Source organism: Chionomys nivalis, chromosome 21 (genome assembly GCF_950005125.1).
Source record: "Chionomys nivalis chromosome 21, mChiNiv1.1, whole genome shotgun sequence".
NCBI classification, from domain to species: Eukaryota; Metazoa; Chordata; class Mammalia; order Rodentia; family Cricetidae; genus Chionomys; species Chionomys nivalis.
The window spans coordinates 49,126,731-49,148,253 of NC_080106.1; the positions used below are offsets into that span (position 1 = coordinate 49,126,731).

Genomic DNA, 21,523 nt, shown 5'->3' on the forward strand with positions numbered 1-21,523 from the left:
ATATATGTTGGTTTAGCTTAGCAGCCTGTACAATGAAATGTGTCTCTGTACTTAGCTCATTCACAGTGAAAAAATTCAAAGAAAACACAATAATATACACAATCCAGATTCTCTGGGTATATTCCATCTTTTTGTGGCTTATTTTTCTTACTCTATTACTTTTTCTTCAAGTTTTTTATTATCTTTCCTCCTTTAATCTATGACTGTCTTTACTCTTATATTATAACTGTTTATACTCTTTTTCCTCTCTCAAGCCTATGTACATTTATCCAACACTGTGACCCATTTAGAGGTCTTTTCCATATGGATTTCTCTTTATTGCATGCATATCTGTAATTAGTTTTTGACCAGGAGTGCTCTTTTTTTTTTTCTTTTTAATGTTAAACAGGCATGGCTAGGACCAACTTTGTGGTCCTGCCTGCTTGCTCTACCAAGTCCAATACGACCGAGGCATTTTTGCTGCCTCTGAGAGCCATTCTCCGCACCCCAGATCCAGGGCCACAGCCTGTCTGTGTTACCGTAAGCAATTTATAACAAGCTGTTCACAGATCCCATTTAAGTGCTCAGCCTCTTGAAAGAGCCAGAGCTGTTTGTGCAACTAGCACCAAACAGGAAGCCTTCTTAAGAGACACGCTACCTTTGAGTCAGGACGCCTTCTCTTGGAACAGCCATGCCTCTGCTTGCTGCCAGCAAACAGAGCCCACGGGGAAAAATGTATGGCTAACGAGAAGCTGTGCTTGGCTCCCATTTTTTATGGGTCTAGAAGCCCCTCTTTTTTTTTTCAAAGCCTTTTTTTAGGTCTTATGTGGATCTATACCCCAGACAGTGGGTACCATTTTTGTTGGTGGAGGCTGCTTGTTCATTTCCCTGCTGCCCAGACCCAAAATAATTATTCAGAAACTTTATTATTTACAATACTGTTTGGCCAGTTGCTTAAGCATATTTCTAACTAGCTCTTATATCTTAAATTAACCCATTTCTATTATTTTATATTTTACCATGAGGCTTGTGGCCTACTGGCAAGGTTCCATCTGACTTGTGTCTCTCTTTTTTGGCGGCTACATGGCTTCTCACTGACTCCGCCCACTTTCTCCCAGCATTCAGTTTAGTCCCCCCCCCAGTTCTATTCTACCCTACCATAGACCAAACAGCTTATTAACTAATAAAAGCAACTCATACACAGAAGGACTTCTGGCACCAATTTTAATATTCTCATGAAAACTTGGATGTACATTGATAGGGAGAGCTATGAGATAGGAGAGCACTGAGCTAAATGGAGAAAAGGGTCACAGCACGAGTGTGGATGGAGAATAATTGAACTGTTTAATAATGAGTTGGTTTAGCTGGGAAAATTTTTTTACAGCAATATTTCGCTATATGGCTATGCACATGACAACTCTATTTGTGGGAAGAGGGGGGCTGATATATGGGGGCAGTGGAGAAAATGGGAGGGGTGAAAACGAGCAAGTGCAATGATGCCTTGTGTATGAGAGATCATGAAACCTAGTATGCTGTACATAGCTGAGGTTAATATGTAAGAACAATGTCTACCTTAGAAATAGTTCCCACATTTGTTTAATAAAGAATTTTCTTAGTTCCGAGTGCTTAGATAGTAGGACACTATTGTGCCACAGACCACATAGTGGTTTTTTTTTTAGCACAGCTTTTGAGAGCACTGTGTGATAGCCACATCTGAGGATTTGTGTTCTTTTTGTTTTAAGGTACCCCACTTTCTAAAATCTTTCTGATGCTTTCAGAGGGAGTATCTTCTCAAGCCACAAGGGCCGATGGACAGTGTAGGTGAATAGGCTCTTAAAAACTGAGCCCCGAGATGCAGTGCCACAAGTGTCTCAGTGTATCTGCTCCCACCTCTCCAATAATGGAAAAAAATTTAATGATAAAACCCACACTCCTTGGGAAGATTTACAGAATAAAGTTTTTACACGTAGCAATCCTTTTTTGGAAAAGTATTTTTCATTTTGCGAAAGCTGCTTTGTTCAGATTGATAAATCCTTGGCTTTCTTTCTTTAGGTTCTGTTTCAAGGGAAAATAAACACTATGTCTCAGCTCAGTGGTTTCTTTGCTGCTGTCTGTGACATTCAAGTTGAAAAGTAGAGTTTTCCCTCCAGTGCAATAAAATAGAAAGTGTCTGGAAGGTCGTGGGAGACGATAGTGGCGAGTCTCTTGCTCGCAGATTGTGCATTCTTTTAGAGGTCACAAGCACTTGGAATCCAGGCTTTAAATAATGAGGGCGGTGGGGGAACGGACGTAATTCCGCCTGTTTCTTCTATGCTCAGCCTGTCTTTGCTTTTTTAGCTCCTTATTTGAAAGGCATTGTTTGACGTTTCTCCCAGCTCCTTCTCTGTTTTACCTGTGTGGTCGCTTCAGAAAGTTGTTACCAATCTTGCCATGGTATGCTACTGTTCGTGCTATAGTACAGTGTGTAGTCTTTGGCCAGAGGTCTTACCCTCTTACACTCTACAGCCCCAGAACTCAGCCTTGTAGAGCCATGCTGGGAGGAATTACCGGCTGCTACAGGGGCTATTTGGGTGCTAGAACCCCATCCTGTGGTCTGTTACTATTAGCAGGTTTCTCGGCTCATCTTGAGCTGGAAGGTTGCCTAAGGTAAGTTTCCCTTTCCTTTTCTGTTTTTGACACAGTACTGGAGAGTTAATTTTGCCTGGCAGTTGCTCGGTCATGGAGCTATGTCCACAGCCATCTACTACTGCTAACTATTACCACTAAGTACTGCCACTACTACCTCTTCCTCCTCTTCATCATCATCATCATCATCGTCATTATTATTTTTATTATTTTTGAGACAGTTTCTCTGTGTAACAGCCTTATCTGTTTTGTAACTTGCTCTATAGACCAAGCTATAGAAACTCAGAAATTTGCTTGCCTCTGCCTCCTGAGTGCTGGGATTAAAGGCATGCGCCACCACTGCCACTTCTTTGAGACTATTCAAGGTTTTTAGGGCCAGATATCTAATGAGAAGAAATAGAAGACCAGCACCACCATTGGAAACACCACTGAAATGTTTACAGTCATTTTAATTTTTATCTTGTTACCATTCATGATGCAGGTGACCTGAGGCTGGTCCCAAGAGGGGTGGCTGAGCAGGTCCCCTGGTGGGTAGGAGACACATAGATAGGCCATGCAGAGAGAGCTTGGGTATAGAGTTTATTTAGTGGGTATTGGGAATGGCATAAGAGTAAGGGATTATGGAGGAGCGGGGAGAGAAAAGGTGGGAGGACAGAAGAGAGACAGAAAGAAAAAGAGGGAGGGGAGGAGAAGGGGAAGGAGAGAGGCGGAGGCTGCCTCTCCAGAAGACGGACATACAGGAGGCAGGAGATCTGCTTGCCTTGGCAGGGGAATTGGGGGGGTTAGTGAGGGGTAGGATTGGAAATGGGGGACAGAATGCCCAGGTGACTGGACAGGTCAGCAGATTTGTTACAGCACTTGTGCTGTGAGTCCCTGAGTCTTAATCCTGAAAAATAAAGTGAAAATACAGCTTGTGTTTTGCCTTTCCCCAACTCATCTAGAATCCCAGGATTGAGGACAAATTAGGACCTCGGGTTTCATGGGCTAACTTTCTGTGGAGAAGAACCCATGACAGACACTGGACATTCAGTGCTAGCACCTCATAGTCATCTCTACCTTGGAAGGCAGCCTGGGCCACTATAGCTCTTAATAAATCCCTCACAATAGTGAAACCAAACCCTGCTGCTCTGTGGCCTACCCATATATTTTGTTTTGCACACCTTGAGCAAACAAAATCTGTTTTCTCCCTTTTCTCTTATACTATCATTTAAATATTTAAAGGCAGTCTCTGGGTCTTGCTAAATGTTCTCTTCCTCCCCGTTGCCATTAAACACTGCCTGTAGTTCTCTCACCTACATTTAAATGGGATCTGGGGTTAGGCTGTCAGGCTTGAGCAGCTGCTTTCCCCACTGAGACATCTTACAGGCTGGATCCTCGTTAGCATTCTAATTAGGAACATCTCTAGGAAATGCTTCGCTGTCCTGTTGAGATGGCTTCTTAGACATTAACCGCAGAGTTGAGCACCATGTGTGTAACTGGTTTGTTCCTTCACCATCTGATGGGTCACGTTTGGTTAAGTGCACATTTCAGCTCTCAGAGCCCATCACGGAATTCATACAAATTGTTGAGATGTCCCGTACATTTGAGCAGCTGCCTTTCAGCATCAGAGTCCAGTAGCATTCTTATCTATGAAGGCGTTGTGTTTGAATCCCTCTTTTAATGAGAGAGCTATTAAACGGTGGTGCTTCCAGCCAGCATTCTGTCTCAGCAGCAAATGTGGGAGACGTCTGAAAAGAGTACAGTACGATAAAGTGACTTTAGGCGGCTGCCAGCCTGGTCCAGAGACAGAGCCATCTTGCCTCCTGCTCTTGTCTGCGGTTGGCTGGGAACACAGGTGACTGTGCGTACCACTATGCACATGGCTTATTTTGTGCTCTCGTGCTATACTGAGGTCTCAACGACTGTAGGTTGTTGCCTGGCTTTCTACAGAAGAGATGGGCTGTCTCCTTGCTGCAGCACAAGGGCCGCTGAGTCATTGAGATGTTTTTTGTTCATGTAGTTGCATTTTGTTTCTGAGGCCATCTAAAACCCTTCCCAACACTCAGAAATGAAGGAATTTTGGGACTTCTTTCTACTAGAATGATTACATCATCCTGTATGTGCTTGTAAAATCACATGCTGTATTTGCTCGTTCGTCTTGTTTTTAACACGTGGAAGGCTTTCTCATTATCGTTAATTCAATTGGTTTTGAATATGTCTCATCATTGCACTTTGCCTTGGAAGCCTCAGGGTAAGTGGGTTGGAGATTTAGTACTCACTTGGCTGTGTGGGGGGGGTAGTATTTGGCAGTAGGAGGACCCATTTGTCTCTGGGGAGGATGGAGAGTGTTTGACATTAGGAGGACCCATTTGTCTCTGGGGAGGATGGACTATGTTTGGCAATAGGAGGATTCACTTGTCTCTGGGGAGGATGAAATAGCAACAACATTATATTTCTGTGAAATTATAAAGAGCATGCGATTCCATGGAGCGTCCAGTCTATTTTGAGAGAGAGAAGAAAACAGCCCTTGTTCTGTAACCAGAAGTACCTTGCGGAAATGGTTAGTGTCTGACCTTTCTTTGTTCTTAAGGAAAATAGTTTAGGCTCTGTTGTAGAGTTACAGACTGGACTTTCCAGGAACCGACAACAAAACAGTGGAGTTTCAGCTTGTTTACAGAACATTTTTAGTTTAAAAGCCAAAACAAAGCAAAAACCACAGAAACGTAAATTTGTGTACACTGCTATCTGTCACCATCCTCCTCTGCTTGGGGAGTTTGTTTATTGACTTCTAGCAAGAAGAGGCCCTCACACTTTTTCCAGCCTTCTCCTTTAGTCTGTATCAGATCTGTTCTCTAAATGAAGGAAAATTCCATGACCTAAAATTACTCTTGAGCTATCTTTTTGGTCTCCTCTTTTGGAGGGACTGTTCGCTGCAGTGTAAGGGATTTTAGGAGGTTGTCACATACCCATGTTATAGATGTCTTTGCCACTCTTTGTGCGCTCCCTTGGTACTATTTTGATGTTAACAGATGCATTGAATGTCTCTAGCGTCCTTGCCTTCATTTCCGCCATCGGCATTGAACTGCTGTTTTCTCTTTCCACATGGAGGACCCTCCTGAGCCTTACCTTTGCCTGGAGAGCACCTGGTATCTGTTGCTCCAGGCTTGGGTCTGTGCCACTCAGCCTCACTGAAGGATTTGCTCCTCTGTGACTTGGAGATTTCTGCAGCTCAGCTCAACAGCGTTCCAGATCCTACAGCTTGAGATGCTGTTGCATTGGTACCTCTAGAAAATGCTGCGTCTGGGGTGAACCTCAGCTTTCATCCCCTCTCTTCATCACGAGAGAGAAATCCCACAATAAGGCAGATGGAAACTCATGCTCACTTCTTCAGGGGGACTTTAGCCCTGCGCAGGGTGTTTCTGTTTCCATAGGCAGTGATCCTCATTTGAAGTCTCTTCTTCCCCTCTCCCTTCCTCCCCCTCCCTACTTCCTTTCTGCTATGTCTTTAAATTCTTCTCAGGCCTGAACTCTCTGTAAATGCTTTTCTCTTATACCTCAGAGAAAATGGCCATCAGGTTCCCTTAGCTTTATCATGACATCTACAGGCATAGCAATATTGGCTCTTGTTAGAAGGGAAGGAAAGATCTCATGTCTCAGGATAGGGCAGCTTCTATGTAGTGTCGACATTCTCTGTCTTTCTGTGTTCTATGTAGCCCTTCAGCCTCTTTTATATAGGCTCTTCACATGGACATTTGCCCATGCTCTCATCTCTTATGCACTGGTTCTGTCTTTAAAAACAAAACACCCCAGGAAAAATTGTGTACTTTTTTCTCTGTGCACATCAGTCACCTGTGCTGTTCTTCACGGTTATCCCTCTGAAGAATGACTGTCCCTAAGAAGCTCGCACCTTTCAGTTAGGATCACCTGTTGTCTGTTTTTTTCCATACATATTGCTAAGGTGACTGAGTGTGGTGGCGCAAATGAATGCAGACAGATTATATAGATATATACAGCTTTAATAAGGAAATAGACTCTCAGGACCACAGGTTCCTGCGGAGCACAGCGGAACAAAAGAAAAAGGGCTGCTGGGCTCACGCCCAGCAGATTTATCCGTAAACATTAGCCCGAGGCGAACACGCCCCCAATGGGTGGGGCTATATCCCTACATCTCCCCCTTTTGTCTAAATAAGATAGAACTAAACCAAATACAACTATATACAATAATAACAAATAATAAATATAACAAACAATATTGAGAACAAAACTTTTGCTAAACATTCTATCTCAAGGAGTCTAAATAATATAGAGAGTAACTACAATTATATAATCTTCAACTCCGTCAAAGATCTGAGAAGGGAATAAATATTACTTAACAATCGAGAGATATCCAAAATGTGCAACAATTGACAGAGACAACTGACTACCTGGGCAATCACCCAAAGTCTCGTTTGCAATGTTGAGTCAACCAACTTTGGCTAAGGCCTAACATAACTGGCATACCATTCTTAGAACTATCCTACCCTGTCTTGGCAGGATAAGACAATCCTGTTTCATCCACTTAGGGATAGTCTGTATCTTTGTCAGAAGTTGATCATATTTTCATTTGGGAATTTGATAGAAAAAATTTAGTTTGAACTGCTATTAGCAGGTGTCAGGAGCCACCTTCAAATGAATCTTCAAATTGGAAAATACTGCTTCACCACCTGTTGGGATAAGTTGCAAATGGAATAATTTAGTATGGTTTGTAGCTATTTTGATGACCACCTCGCCTGGATACTTTCCCATAACCATTCTGCTGATCACCATCTCTTTCACGAGCTCTTCCTGCAAACCCTCCTCTAGATCCCCATTGCTGCTGTTGCTGATACTGTTTCTTTGACATGGTTACTTTTATTTCACATTTACTAAGACCAACATTGTGGTATTTCTTTTCCATTATCTTCTTCACTGGTTCCTCTTTACACAGTGTCCTATAAATTAAGACGTATTTATATAATACCTGTTCCACTTCCAGCTCTTGTGTCTGGATCTATTCTATTACTGTACTTGAATGCTCCTATAGATTATATATTTTCTGCAGAGGTTGGCATCTCAGGGGAGAAGTCAGGTCTGGTTGCATGCTGGTAGAACATAGGCTGGCATCCCAGGAGAGAAGTCAGCTCCCATTGCATGCTGGTATAACATAGGCTGGCAGCTGTTCACGGTCACAGAAGATAAACGAGAAGATTCAAAGTCATAGACTTTTGAGCCCACATTTAACAGATACGTCCACTCACACATCCACGCCTCTTCCTTCATTTCTCCACCACAGCTTATTCTGGCTCGCATTTTCACAGGTTCTGGTTCGTGATTGCTCGGCTCCTTTGCTTCTGTGCTGTGGTGGAGTAGAGCTGCTCAATTTATGTCGAGCAGGAAGCCCAGAAGAGAAGGGGCTGAATTCTAGTGACCTCACAGTGACCTGCTGTCTTTCAGCTACACCTCCTCTTGCAAAGGTTCTGCTAGTGCCGAGGCTGCTGCTGGATCCTGCAGCTGTAAACCTTTGGAGGTCATAACAGTGCTCTTAGGTGGCTGTTTGTTTGCATAAAATGTGGGAGCAGTTACAGAGATTTCAGTTTTTTTCCACACTTAGTTCACTTAGCTTGCAGATGTGTCTCAGATCTGCCTGTTTCTTTGTGTCTACATTTGTGTGAACCACATCGTGTCTTGACTCCTGGGGAAACCTGGGAAGAGTTTCTCCTTCCACTTTCCCTACCTCCAAGTCCTTTGCTTGGAAGAGGCGAATCTTTAAAAGGATCTTGAGACCGTCCAGTGGCGTCCATCGCCAGGCGTCCTGACTGCAGCGTGCTCTGCCCTCTGCGGTCACTCCGCTCTTTCTCTTCCCTCCAGCCACACTTCCCCTTTGACATTTGCTGGCATAGGCAATGTTTCTTTTTGCTGTATCCCGTCCCTCTGCTGGCTCCCGTTGCTCTTCATGTTTCTGATTTCTTCTCAATCTTTAAGCACGTAGTATCACCGCTCTGAAGAAGCTCAGACTGAGCACATTCCCCCTCGTCATGAAGTCCTGCCACACTCGGCCCTCTCTTCTCCATGGGAAAACACCACTAGAATTTGCACTTGCTCCTCCCTACTAATGAACAGATTTCCTGAGGGCTGGGGGCTTCTTATTGTATACATATCACAGCCCAGGTGCTCACACGAGAAACTTTCCTGAGCTACAGGTTCTGGTAAGATGTCTTGGATGGGTCAGTGCCCATTTGGTACTTTGACTGCAGGATTCTCTGGGGTTGTTAATCCCTGTATCTCTCTGTTGTGACCATAGCTACTTGCCAGCCTCTGTTACAGTGGCATGCTTTGCCAGAATAATTCCCAAGCATGTCAGCCTCTGCAGAAGATGTGTGTATTACGTATGGTTGTATTCTGCAGCAGCAATAGGCGAGATCTGGAGAGAGGAGCTTTGAAAGTGACAAAAGTGTCATATTGTGTTGGAGGGGCACACAGAGACCACTGTGCATGTGTAGAGGTCAGAGAACAGTTTGGGGAGTGAATTCTCACCTACCATGTGCGTCTTCGGGATCAAATTGGTCTTTGCAGGCCCAAGTATCTAATTTATGGAAATTGCCAGTAAATTGGATCATCTGCTTCCTGAGATACACATGGGCACCCCAGACCTTGTTGGGTGGTCAGGATCCCTGCCCATGCCTGTTTTTGTGTCTGCTCCCTTCAGTGTGGTGCTCTCTAGCTTGTCACTGTTTCCCGCCACATGGGGCTAAATGTAGAACATTTGAAGTTAGCATTCAAAGTACTTAAACTGAGTGCCTTTGGAAGCTGAGCCCATTCTCTTCATGCGAACTGTTCTGTTCCTTTGGGTCTGTGTTACTCTAGCGCTTCTGCAACTCAGCAGCAAACTTTTCAAGTGGGCAGGTAGCTTTCAGGTGTCCTTGTGTTTGAGGAGATATTTACATGTTTTATATTTACCTTGTATTATGAGCGTTAACTTTAGAAGAATTTTAGTGAGTGAGTGCAGAGGAGCCTTTGGTGAAAGTAAGACTCCCAAGGCCAGGACGCATAGCTCCCTGGAAATGCACGTGCCTAGCACACAAAAGGAGAGGAGGGAACTGCGTTTGATGTCTGATTGTTCCCTTTAAGAATTCACCGTCTTCCTTTTTAGTTTAAGCTTGATTTTGGGTTTTTCAAGACAGGGTTTCTCTGTGGTTTTGGAGCCTGTCCTGGAACTAGCTCTGTAGACCAGGCTGGCCTCGAACTCACAGAGATCCTCCTGCCTCTGCCTCCCAAGTGCTGGGATTAAAGGCGTGCGCCACCATCGCCCGGCTTGATTCTTTTCTTTTCCTTCCTTCCTTCCTTCCTTCCTTCCTTCCTTCCTTCCTTCCTTCCTTCCTTCCTTCCTTCCTTCCTTCCCTCCCTCCCTCCCTCCCTCCCTCCCTCCCTCCCTCCCTCCCTCCCTCCCTCCCTCCTTCCTTTCTTCCTTTTTTTTTTTTTTGAGGGACTTTGTGAAGGGCAGATGACATGACGTATTCTTGTGTAGTGCTCCATCCATCTTCTGAGAAAGCCACTGATGATTAGCATGTACTGCTACCAAGTATGCTTTCCTTAGGTAAATAATCCTTTTATTTGCATTTTCAGCATTTTGTGGCCGTGAAAAAAAAGTCCAAGTGTGTAGGTGTAAGACGTGTGTGAGACGGTGGTCAGAGTGCGTGTGCCCTGTCATCTTGACCCTCTCCAAGGCCAAGCACTTGGTCTCACTTTTGCTTGAATCTCCATGATTTTGTCATGTTGCTTGAGAATGTACCTTCTGCCCCCACCAGGGTGAGGAATTGTCAGTGATGGAGCAGACTCCTTGTATTTAGAAGAATATGCACAGTTCTGTGTCCTTTCCTTAATGTGGGCTGATTAGCAGTGCAGGAATGGAATTGAATTTTAGATATCTGAGGAGAAGGTGATCTCAAACGGAAGTGTTCTGCAGTGGGGTCCCGGAGCCCTTTGTTGGCTGCTAGCCTGCAAGCATGGAGAGCTGTGGGCTGAGTTGCATTTCTCTGCCAGCTGCTTCAGCTCTCTTCCCTGAAGACAGTTCCAGACGTGTAGCTCTTTAATGTGTTACACAGCGCCTTTAGTTGTTATATGGCAGGATGAGGAAAAACAGCTAACTGTGTTGTTCATTTTACTTCTGGGTGGAGGGCACGAGGCAGATAAAATAGTATGTTTCCTTAACGCTGTGTTCTTTTGTTATTACTCTTGTTCTGTAGGCATTAAGTGTCACCGAAACCCTGATTAAACCCTTGGAAAAATTCCGAAAAGAACAACTCGGAGCGGTAAAGGTTTGTGTCTACTTTGAGCACACTTGTAAACAGAGCATGCTGGCACCTTTCCTGTTGCTGCTGTCTGTATTCACATTTGGCAGAGTGAAGGGCATGCTGGGATAGACCATCTGTTGTTTATGTTTTCAATGCTCTTTTCCCCTTCGGGGAGGTGGAATTGAAAATAAAACAAAATACCTGCATGGGTAGTAAAACACCTAGTAATCTTTGACCAAACCTTTCTTTGCAGGGGTCTTAAATCTCTCAGGTGTAAGTATTTATTGTCACAGTGACCTACAGCCTCTCATTCAAGGGTTTGGGATGTGGCCGAGACTTCCTGGAATCATACAGCAAGCCGCTTTACCACAGTGGGACCTGAATATGTTTAGCAACTTATAAAGTTTGTGATCTCAGCCTTGAAGTTAACGCAGAGAAATGATTTCCACCACTCTCTTTCTTTTTCTTTTTTAACGTGAGGGAGAAGTACCATTTGTGTGTTGTTGACCGTTCTTGTTCTAGATCAAAGAGAAGAGAGTCATACATTTTAAGTAGGGAAGAGAACTTTCTCTCTCTCTTTTTTTTGGATGTGAGCCTAGCCTTTAATGGCTGAGTCATCCCTCCAACCCGGAAGGGAACTTTCGTGTTTGTCTCTTTTCATAGAAAAAAGTCAGAATTCTTTGGTACAAATGAATTTTGTGCCCAGTAGCTGTAACTGCACAGCTGGACCTGACACGCTCCATCCAGTATTCCTCCTTTGAATCAGTTGAGGGTAGTGGTGTCTGTAAGGGTGCCCCTCCCTTCTCCTGACAGGTGAGCTGCAGCAGCAGGTGATCGGACGCCCCTTTCTGCTCAGGGACACATCCTTGCCTTATCTGTGATGCAAAGGACCTAGTGTCCTTTGTTTTTTCTCCGAGGTATCTTCTCTTGGGAAGCTTGAACATGCTTCTGTTTCACAGGCAGGCACTAAGTGAGACAGCATTAATTTTATGCTTCAGTCAGAAGGTGGGCGGCGGGGGGGGGGGGAACTATATTGCCTTAGGGTGTGAATGATTAGCTAATAAATTGCTTTATGTTTTCATTGTCCACTTAGTTCTCTAGGTTTTGAACATCTGTCTTCTGTTGACCATTAACGGAATCTTCTCTCATTACCTTTCCTGGTCCCAGATTTCCTTCATGTTTGATGTTGTTTGTTCAGAAAAGTAATTTGCAAAATAAATGGCCCCTTAAACGGGGAGATGACTGCAGTAATAAGTAGTGTGTGACTCAGGCTCGTAGTGACCAAATGCTGTCCAAAAGGCCCGTGTCTCTGCAGTTCCCCGTGTTTCCTGTATCAGGTTGTGGAGGGTTTAGCTACATTCTTGGTGTAAGTGTGTGGAGTTGCTGTCTTGTCTGTTGATGTCCCTGGAGAAACCAGGTGGGACCCTGGAGCACTTCCCCCTTTTTAACATAGTAGGTAGAAGTTGCCGCCTCTCTACCATAGTAATAGAGAGGGCTCCTCCTGCATTACCTTGTTATGTCTTTCAAAGACTGCTAACCTTCTCTGACCTCTAGAGTCCTCCACCTTGCCTTACTGTAGAAGGTGTCTAGAAAAGAGCTTATCTGGTTAATAATAATTCTGTAATTACCAAAGAAGAACTTGGCGTTTAGATACTTGCACATGTGCGCGCGTGTGTGCCAGTGCGCTCGTGTGTGTCCCCGAGTGTGTGCATGTGTGTCCCTCTGTCTGTGTGTCTGCTATTGGACACCCAGTCCTATTTTGACAAAGCACAAACTTGTGTTCCTTTGATTAGTGTGCTCACATGGGACTTTAAAAAGACTTTCGTCTCTTAGTTGGAAGCCTTTTTGACAATCACCACCAAACAGTTTTCATGTGGAGATAAAATCAGCATATTTACAAGCTGACCACTTCAGAGTTTTCAGATGCCAGCGTCAGCTTTGGACTTTCTCTCCTGGCTCTTTTTCCCATGTGTTGATTTCACCCCGTTTGCTTTTCTGTGGCGCTCTTGATTCCCTGTGTGCCTGCATCCTCTAGTTTCTAGAAGCCTAATTATATGTCTAACTGTGGTGGAAGTGTAATCTAAGTTGCTAGGTGGTTTTTGTAAATTGGGCTTTTAAAACCCTCCAAGGTACTCCTGATGATCTTGTTCTGTTTTGATGTGCCTGCCTTGAGTCATGTCTGTTGGGTTTGGGCTTGTTTCTGTTTTGAAGATTCTTCTGTGTTTCCTTGTGTGCTTGCTGGAATCAGGACCTTGTGGACTGCTGCTTTGGGCTGTGCCGCAGTACTGTTGGGAGTTTACGTCAAAGCTTGCTTCATTTCTTAGCTCGTTCTCCTCTTCTTTCCTTTTTTCTGCACGATGTTGGCACGTATTTTGCAGTGTCCCCCAGCCCCGTTAAAGCCTTGCTCATATGGGGCAAAAGCACATTGAGTAAAATGTGGAAGTGCCAGCGGGAGAATCTGAATCACTTTCTCAGGCCCCTTACCAGCCAGGTGATAGTGTGAGCCTGGGTTTAGAACATAGCAGCCATGTGAAGTGTCACATAGATGCCACTAAACTGTCGTGACAGATTTTCAGATGACCTCAGAACAGAGTTTGATTTTACCCAGTAGACCCAAACATTTGAACACAGTACTTGAAACAAATGTCTTTTTAAAATAAATTATGACTTCTCACTTCAGCCCAGGACCAAGCTTGCAGTCACATTTTAAAAACATTTCTTTCCAAGACTATGTCTAATGAGTAGACTTAATAACAGCTGACTGGTCCGGACTCTGTAAACAATGGCGGGACATGAGCAAAACCGAGCCTTCCCGAGCAGCTTACGTCAAGAAGTTTGGTCAAGCGAAGTGTTGCTTTAATTTAATCCTGGTACTTTTCCTTTAGTTATAAAGCAAATACCTGTGCCTGTCACATGTGGGACATATCACATGTCACATACCAGTCTGTGGCAGAGTAAGAAGTGGGGAGTCAGTGAGGATGAGCTGTGGAAAGTGGGCTGTGCTGAGCCGAGGTCTGGAGCCCCCCCCCCCCCCCCCCCCCGGCTTTGAACATGCTCAGCCCTGTCAGGAGGCCGCTGTGTGCCATCACTGTGTGCTGTACCTCAGTTTCCCTGTCTGTCTCAGAAGGTGGTTTAGAGAACTAGAGGATGCTGAAGTTTGGGGCCTGATGTGTGTTTGCGGTCACGTTGTCACCCTGCGTGTGCCTTGCTCCCCCTCAGCTTGCCAAAAAAGAACCGCTCAGGTTTTTATCCTCTCTTCATTCTGGATTGACTGTGATTTGTCTGCCCAGCTATGGCATGAGTTAGGTGATCTACAGCAAGTGTTTACGTGTTGTGTGTGGCTCTGGCCAGTGTTGGTGCCCTGTGATACCATTTTGTATTCACTTGTCCTCAGATGCTGCCTTGTTCATGCTGGATGAGGAGCCAAGCATTGGACTGTGTGGAAGGAAAAGCTGACTTCTCTTTAGAAAGGCTAAAGGCAGAGGCAGTTGAAGGAGGATTGTAATTGGGCTGGAAAGCTCATTGGGATGCCATGTTGAACACAGGGCAGGAGTTAAGGGCGGTGCCCCCCTCAGTGGGGAGGGAGTACTTCCTGGAAATGGGTGTGACTGGGAAGTAGGTACACACACACACACACACACACACACACTCACTCACACCTCAGCGTGTGGAGAGGAGTGCTTCCTGGAAATGTGTCTGACGGGGCAGTAGGATCCTGGTGGAGCACAGAGCATGGGGACAGAGCCAGCAGGACTTCCTAGTGAGGGCCCTGCGAAGGGTGTTGAGAGCCTCGGTGACTGCTGCCCGTCTTCGGGGCCTTGGTTCCTGTGCATAGTGTTTGTTCACTTCCTCATTCGGATAAAAAGAGAAGAGGTGGGATCGCCAAGGAGGTGTTTAAATTCTCCAGACTACTCAGATGCTGAACATTATTTCATGCTTATGGCTGCAAAGGAAAACCGTTTTATTTTCCAAGAAAAGTTGTAAAATGAAGATAACTACACAAAGATAGTCATGGTAAAGTAAGCGTAATGATAGAAAAATCTTCCCTTTTCCAAAGCAAAACTGTGCTACGGTTTATAAATACGTTCATATTTTTGAAATTTTTTTCCTTTTTCATGGAAATGTAAAGTGATAAAATGAACTGAGAATTTTGATTTCTTTCCCACACTTGCTGCAGTTTCCCTTACTTTTGTTGTGTTGTGTACCCCTTCAGCTGGGCATTGTACAGTGTGTACCCCTTCAGCTAGAGGACTGTACAGTGTGTACCCCTTCAGCTGGGCATTGTACAGTGTATACCCCTTCAGCTAGAGGACTGTACAGTGTGTACCCCTTCAGCTAGAGGACTGTACAGTGTGTACCCCTTCAGCTGGGCATTGTACAGTGTATACCCCTTCAGCTAGAGGACTGTACAGTGTGTACCCCTTCAGCTAGAGGACTGTACAGTGTGTACCCCTTCAGCTGGGCATTGTACAGTGTATACCCCTTCAGCTAGAGGACTGTACAGTGTGTACCCCTTCATCTGGAGCATTGTACAGTGTGTACCCCTTCAGCTGAGGACTGTACAGTGTGTACCCCTTCAGCTGAAGACTGTACAGTGTATACCCCTTCAGCTGAGGACTGTACAGTGTGTACCCCTTCAGCTGGAAGACTGTACAGTGTGTACCCCTTCATCTGGAGCATTGTACAGTGTGTACCCCTTCAGCTAGAGGGCTGTACAGTGTGTACCCTTCATCTGGAGCATTGTACAGTGTGTACCCCTTCAGCTGAGGACTGTACAGTGTGTACCCCTTCAGCTGGAGGACTGTACAGTGTTTTGAAATCTAGAGGATCTCTTTGGGCTTCTGCTACTTGTTTTGCTTAGATGATCTTTGTTTTACTTTGAGATCTGATGGCAATCTCTTTATTATAGCTTCATTTGTAACTCGTGACTCTTTCAGCGCATCTGGAATCAATTTTGACATGGGTGGGGTTCTGTTTCCCAGTTAAACAGTTGCACTAATCCCTCTAAAATAGTGCATTTTACAATGGTATGCTTTCTGCAGGGCACCTTTGTACATATTTTACTTTTTTATTTTTTCTGAGACAGGGTTTCTCTGTGTAGCCCTGCCTGTCTTGCAACTCATTCTGTAGACCAGGCTGGCCTCGAACTCACAGAGATCTACCTGCCTCTGCCTCCTGAGTGCTGGGAATAAGGTGTACACCACCACTGCCTGGCTATAAATTACTTTTTAATGACATTTAAGAGTTCTGCTAATTTGAGTTGTGTGTCTTAGGTTCATGAATTTCCTCTTCTATTTCTACATTTATATTGTAGAAATATAATTTTCTTATTTTATCCCTCACTACTATTTTAAGTCATATCTTTACTTTTTTTACATGTTCAATTTTATGATAGATTATCCTGTGAGCCATATTTAATCTGTAAACTGTTTACTTGGCTTAGTGAGTTTTATAAAAACATGTTGAGGTTTTCTTTTTTCAGCTGTTTGACAGAAGAGATGACATATGTGGCTGGCTTGTGTCTCACACAGAGACAAGCTCAGGTCTGTTGCGATAGTCCTGTGGAGGGCGGTCTGGCTGGCCAGTGCCCAGCCTTGAGGACTGTCTGGCCTGCTAAAGCCCAGCCAGTCACACCTCACCGTACTACCGACTGACCCAGACTCTCCTGAGTTCAGAAGGTCTGCTTGCTAAGAAGCAGTTGCTTCTCGCAGTTAATTTGAACTGCAGGACTGTGCTGTCCATTTGCATATTTGTGTCCTATCTGCAGCTCCTGGCTGCAGTCCTTAAGGCTCAGATAATCAAGAAATGAAGTGAGCACAAAGGAACAGTGTGCTACAGCTGCATGCAGAATGAACGCAGGGAGAAGTTACTGGTTCTCTCATTGAGAGTCCTGAGCAGCGGCAGCGCCTGGGCAGGGCAGGGCAGGACAGGGCATGGCACGCTGCCAGCCCGAGTGGTTCTCTTTGCAGAGATGCGTGTGGCTGTGGTTCCCAGATAAGACAGTTAAGAAAGCTTTGTTCTGCCATATTCTTTCATCCCAGCTTTACCCTCATGTTAGCTCACATACCCACTGTTGCTGAGCGTGCGTGTTGGGGTTTTGGCTGCTGAATCCAGTTCTGTGATTTGGATGGAATCATATAAGCAAGCAAGTCTTCGTCTTCAGGCAGCTTCATTTGTTCAAACAAGATATTACCACCTTCCCCCTTTTTTGTCTAAAAATTAAAAAGGAAGGCTATAACTAACATAAAAACTATATACAGCAAGTACAATAGCTATATAGCATATATACAGTCAATGTATACATCAACAGTGTCTAGTCCATTAATAATCCATAAATTTAGAGAAAATACTCCATATCTATCCTGTTTTGGTAATTCCAAAAGTTGTACCCAATTCACTTTCTATTCTAATTTGCATATCTTTTATGTCTCTCAACCTTATACACTTTACACCTCTTAAGTGAGTTTCTTTTCTGAATCTGGTAACAAGGAAAACTAACTGTAAAGTTCTTAACTCCCTCGGAGACCCAAGATGGGAATAATATTATCCAACTAAGCAGGAAGTTCAAGCAAGTGACTTCCAAAAAAAATGTGAACTGACGAACAGATGGTTGCCTGGACAGTCACCCAGGTTTCCCCTGGACCCCATTTTTGGCCTATAGGCCTAGCATATCTGACAGACTTTTCTGTGAAACAGGATATTCTAAAGGGCTGTCCTATCTTGTCTTGACAAAGTTTGGCAGTCCTTTCTTTTGTGTCCTGCTTATCCAGTTTGTCAGCAGTTGAGGCAAGAGCATTTTCTTACCAGGGGGGCTAACCTTTGCCACAGAGAAAGTAAATTTTATGTGGAGTTTCTTTGATGCCCGTCATGGTCTCTGCAGTAGATTGGTGCTGCCAGTAGCAAACCTGTCTCACTGTCATTAAAAAGAAAAGAACCTGTGTTATTAAAACATCTTAAATACCATATTTTGTAGATCTCTTATGTGTTTAGAGATGACCTGTCTATCTAATATATCTCTGTTTGACCTTGAAAACATACCTAATACAACTTCAAGTTCAGTTGTAATAGGTGACTAATTGCTAATATGCATTTTCTTATTATCTTAATTAGTTGGTAATAATAACTCTCAGGGGCTAGAAATTTCTAGCTAAATGATTTGCACAGGTACCGTACCTTGAACAAAATTAGAAATGTACATACAGTATGTTCTAACAAAAATAGTCTCAACTTTGTATCAATATACAAAAAAGGTTACTCCTTATGATGGAGTTGTGCATGGTGGACGCGCTGTGGTAAATGCAGAGGCAGGCCTGCCCTTGCTGTCTAAGTGGAGAGATGGGTCCTGAGAGAGTGGACCTGCAGGTTCTCAACACACTCTGGACAGGACTCGTCCACGCCCTGATACACTCTCCATACTGTCAGCTTTCTCAATGGGGGATGACGAGAAGGCAGTGATGTGGCTTGTGTTTTATTTCTTGCTGTTAAAATCGTTGAGAAACATAGGAGAAACAGAAAAGATGCTAACCAGCTGTAACTGGACTCAGCACCTTGTACTTACAGAAATGCTGTACACTGAGAAAAACTACTTAGGGCATAAAGACTGTTTCTGCTTCATCAGAGGAGTGACAAGTTCAAGATGCCAAAGCCACCTGTGTCTTGCTTTGTCCCTTACAACCCATGGACCATGGGTTCTCCACAGATGAGTCACAGCAAAACATTCCCAGATCATTCTGAAGAATAGTTAGGCTCTCCTTGTCACACATTTAGGGTGGTTATTATTTTACTTTATACACATGGGTGTTCTGTGTACATGTACGTCTGTGCTCCATGTGTGTGCAGTGCTCACAGACAACAAAAGGGCACCAGATGCCCTGGGACTGGAGTTGCAGACTGCTGCGAGCCTCTGTTTGGATTCTAGGAAAGAAACCCGGGTCCTATCCTAGCCCTGAAATTATTGTTTTAAGGTTTTTCATGTTGGTAATTAGAATTGGGAAGAAACACCAATTTCTGAATCTCTTCTTCATCAGTGTGTGGATGAATCTGTGATCTTCAGTGATGACACAGAGGCTGTGCTGTCCTAGGCTTTCAGAACTTGTAGTTCCATGCAGTGGGGACATGCGTGACCGGATGCAGAAAACACCTACCTAATTCCCTTCCCTTTGCTTTCCTTCGCTTTCCTTCACTTTCCTTCGCTTCCCTTCGCTTCCCTTCGCTTCCCTTCCCTTCCCTTCGCTTCCCTTCCCTTCCCTCCCCTCCCCTCCCCTCCTCTCCCCTCTTCTCCCCTCCTCTCCCTCCCCTCCCTCCATTCTTTATTCTGAGAGAAAAGTCTAGGGTAGTTCACTATCTTTGATTTAGAAAAAAGTAGAAAATAAGGACGGAGATGTGCCTGGGGTGTGGTGGGAGATGAGGGACTCTAATGTGGATGGACAGACAGATTTTTTTCTCATCACAAAGACATTTAAAATCGGCTTAAAGTGTTTGGTAGAAGTGGATTGAGCTGAGCAGGGGCTGCTCTGCCATCTTCACACACAGAAACTTTTCCAAATGCCTGCATAGCAAAAGCAAAACAAATTCTAACTCTAGGCAGTCCCCGAGAAGTGTGTGCAGCCAAGCAGATTGCTCTGAGTGTGTCAGTATTGTGTTGGGGTCTGTTGACCACTGATGCTCTGATAAGAGGCTTGGGAAACTCAGTAGCAGTTCCGGGCTGAGCATCATTATATCCCCACTGTACTGTTGGCGACTTTCCTCCCCGAGATGTTCTAGATTATCATGAGTAAAAATGTGTATAGAAAACTTACTCCATCTCACGTGAGTTTCATCTCTGAGCAAAGTCCTGAGAAAGCTTGTTCATGCATGTTTTCCTCATTTGTGAGAGAAGAGGGAGATGACATGATTTAACTCAGGTGGGTATGCAGAGTTGTGACGGGTTGGGAAGAAATTGTGAGAAGTGTCTTTGTGGTCCCAGTGCCGACTCTGATTGACAGCAGGGGCTTGGGACAGGAGGCCTTGCCTCACGGTGTCTTCACATCTCCTTCCTTTACTTTTAGCCATTTTTCATATTTTTAGCCTCCAGTAGATTTAACTGTGCATGTGATTTATGTGGTATGTATAATCACCATTGTCTGGTTTTTATTTGTAGGAAGAGAAGAAGAAGTTTGACAAAGAGACGGAAAAGAACTACAGTCTGATTGATAAACACTTGACTCTGTCTGCCAGGAAGAAGGACTCACATTTACAAGAGGTATTCTTTTCGCGTTTCTCTTAATATGTGCATCTGAGATTGACAGACACGGGGAGTGCAGATACTGCAGTGAATTAAGAAGAGAGTTCTGTGAAATGAGGCAACAGTGAATAAACCTGATAGTATTGGTTAAGTATTGGTTCATAGTAGTAAATTTTAGACTCTGAGTTCTTCCCAGGAGCAACGTTAGTCAGGATGATAAAGAATTTATACAGCCAGGCATTGTGGTGCACGCCTTTCATCTCAGCACCCAGGAAGCAGAGGCAGGTGGATCTCTGTGAGTTTGAAGCCAGCCTTGTCTACAGAGTGAGTTCCAGGACAGTCAGGGCTACACAGAGAAACCCTGTCTCGAAAAACTAAAAAAACAAATGACCCGCAAACAAGCCCCCACATACTTCTTTGCAGGGATAGCCCTGTTCTTGGGTTTCAGTCTCCTTGATGAGTGGAACTGAATGAGCTCGTACGCAGCTTTCTGTATGCGAGAGCAGCATTAATCTAAGTGGACACTGAGAGCGTGGGAGGTTCCTGTTGGCTGAGCGGATCTGTTCTCCTTGTGTTGTTAGACACGTTGTTTTGAATGCAGTATGTAAGCAGAAAGGAATTTGTGTCTTACCTCTCATTTTCCCCATTTCTTTCTAAATTTCTCAAAATTTTTTTCCTCCCTCTCCGTAGGCTTGACTAGAAACTTCAGTTATTTACAATATGGAATATAGACTTTTACAAGATTTTCTTTAATTTTTAAAATAATACATGTATAGTATTTTATGTATGTGTGTGTGTGGGGGGGGTGATGTGTGCACATGCGTGCAGGTGTCCACAGAGGCAGAAGAGAATGACAGGTCCTCTGAGCTGGAGTGACAGGTGGTTGTGAGCTGCCTCAAGGAAGTGCTGGGAACCGAACTTACGCAGGAACAGTATGCACTTCCTTTTCAGATAAAATCGTTCTTTATCCTGGGGAACACGTGCACACTCATACACACAGACCCATCCCCACCTCACCATACACCCCTAACACCACATCACTCACACACACACACACACACACACACACACACACACAATCATCTACACTCTATCTTCACTCAGCTACCGAGGCCTTCAGTACCTTCCTGTGAACCCCCCGTGTCTCTCCAGTCCCAGATCATGGACACCACCTCTCTCTCTCTCTCTCTCTCTCTCTCTCTCTCTCTCTCTCTCTCTCTCTCTCACACACACACACACACACACAATCACCTACACTCTATCTTCACTCAGCTACCGAGGCCCTCAGTACCTTCCTGTGAACCCCCCGCGTCTCTCCAGTCCCAGATCATGGATTTTATTAGCAATGATGTGATATGCAGTTGAGGACTGTGACTTACCACAGAAGCATCAAACTGTCTTCCCTCCA

At 44.4% G+C, this 21,523-nt stretch overlaps 1 protein-coding gene across 1 annotated transcript in view; it reads left to right on the forward strand.

The window, feature by feature from the left end:
- Positions 1-21,523, forward strand: part of Arhgap10 (Rho GTPase activating protein 10) — a 258,973-nt gene that overhangs the window by 81,705 nt on the left and 155,745 nt on the right. Inside the window, exons 5-6 of the mRNA XM_057753626.1 lie at positions 10,845-10,916; positions 20,032-20,133. Coding sequence (XP_057609609.1) covers positions 10,845-10,916; positions 20,032-20,133 — 174 coding nt within the window. The remainder of the gene's footprint in view (positions 1-10,844; positions 10,917-20,031; positions 20,134-21,523) is intronic.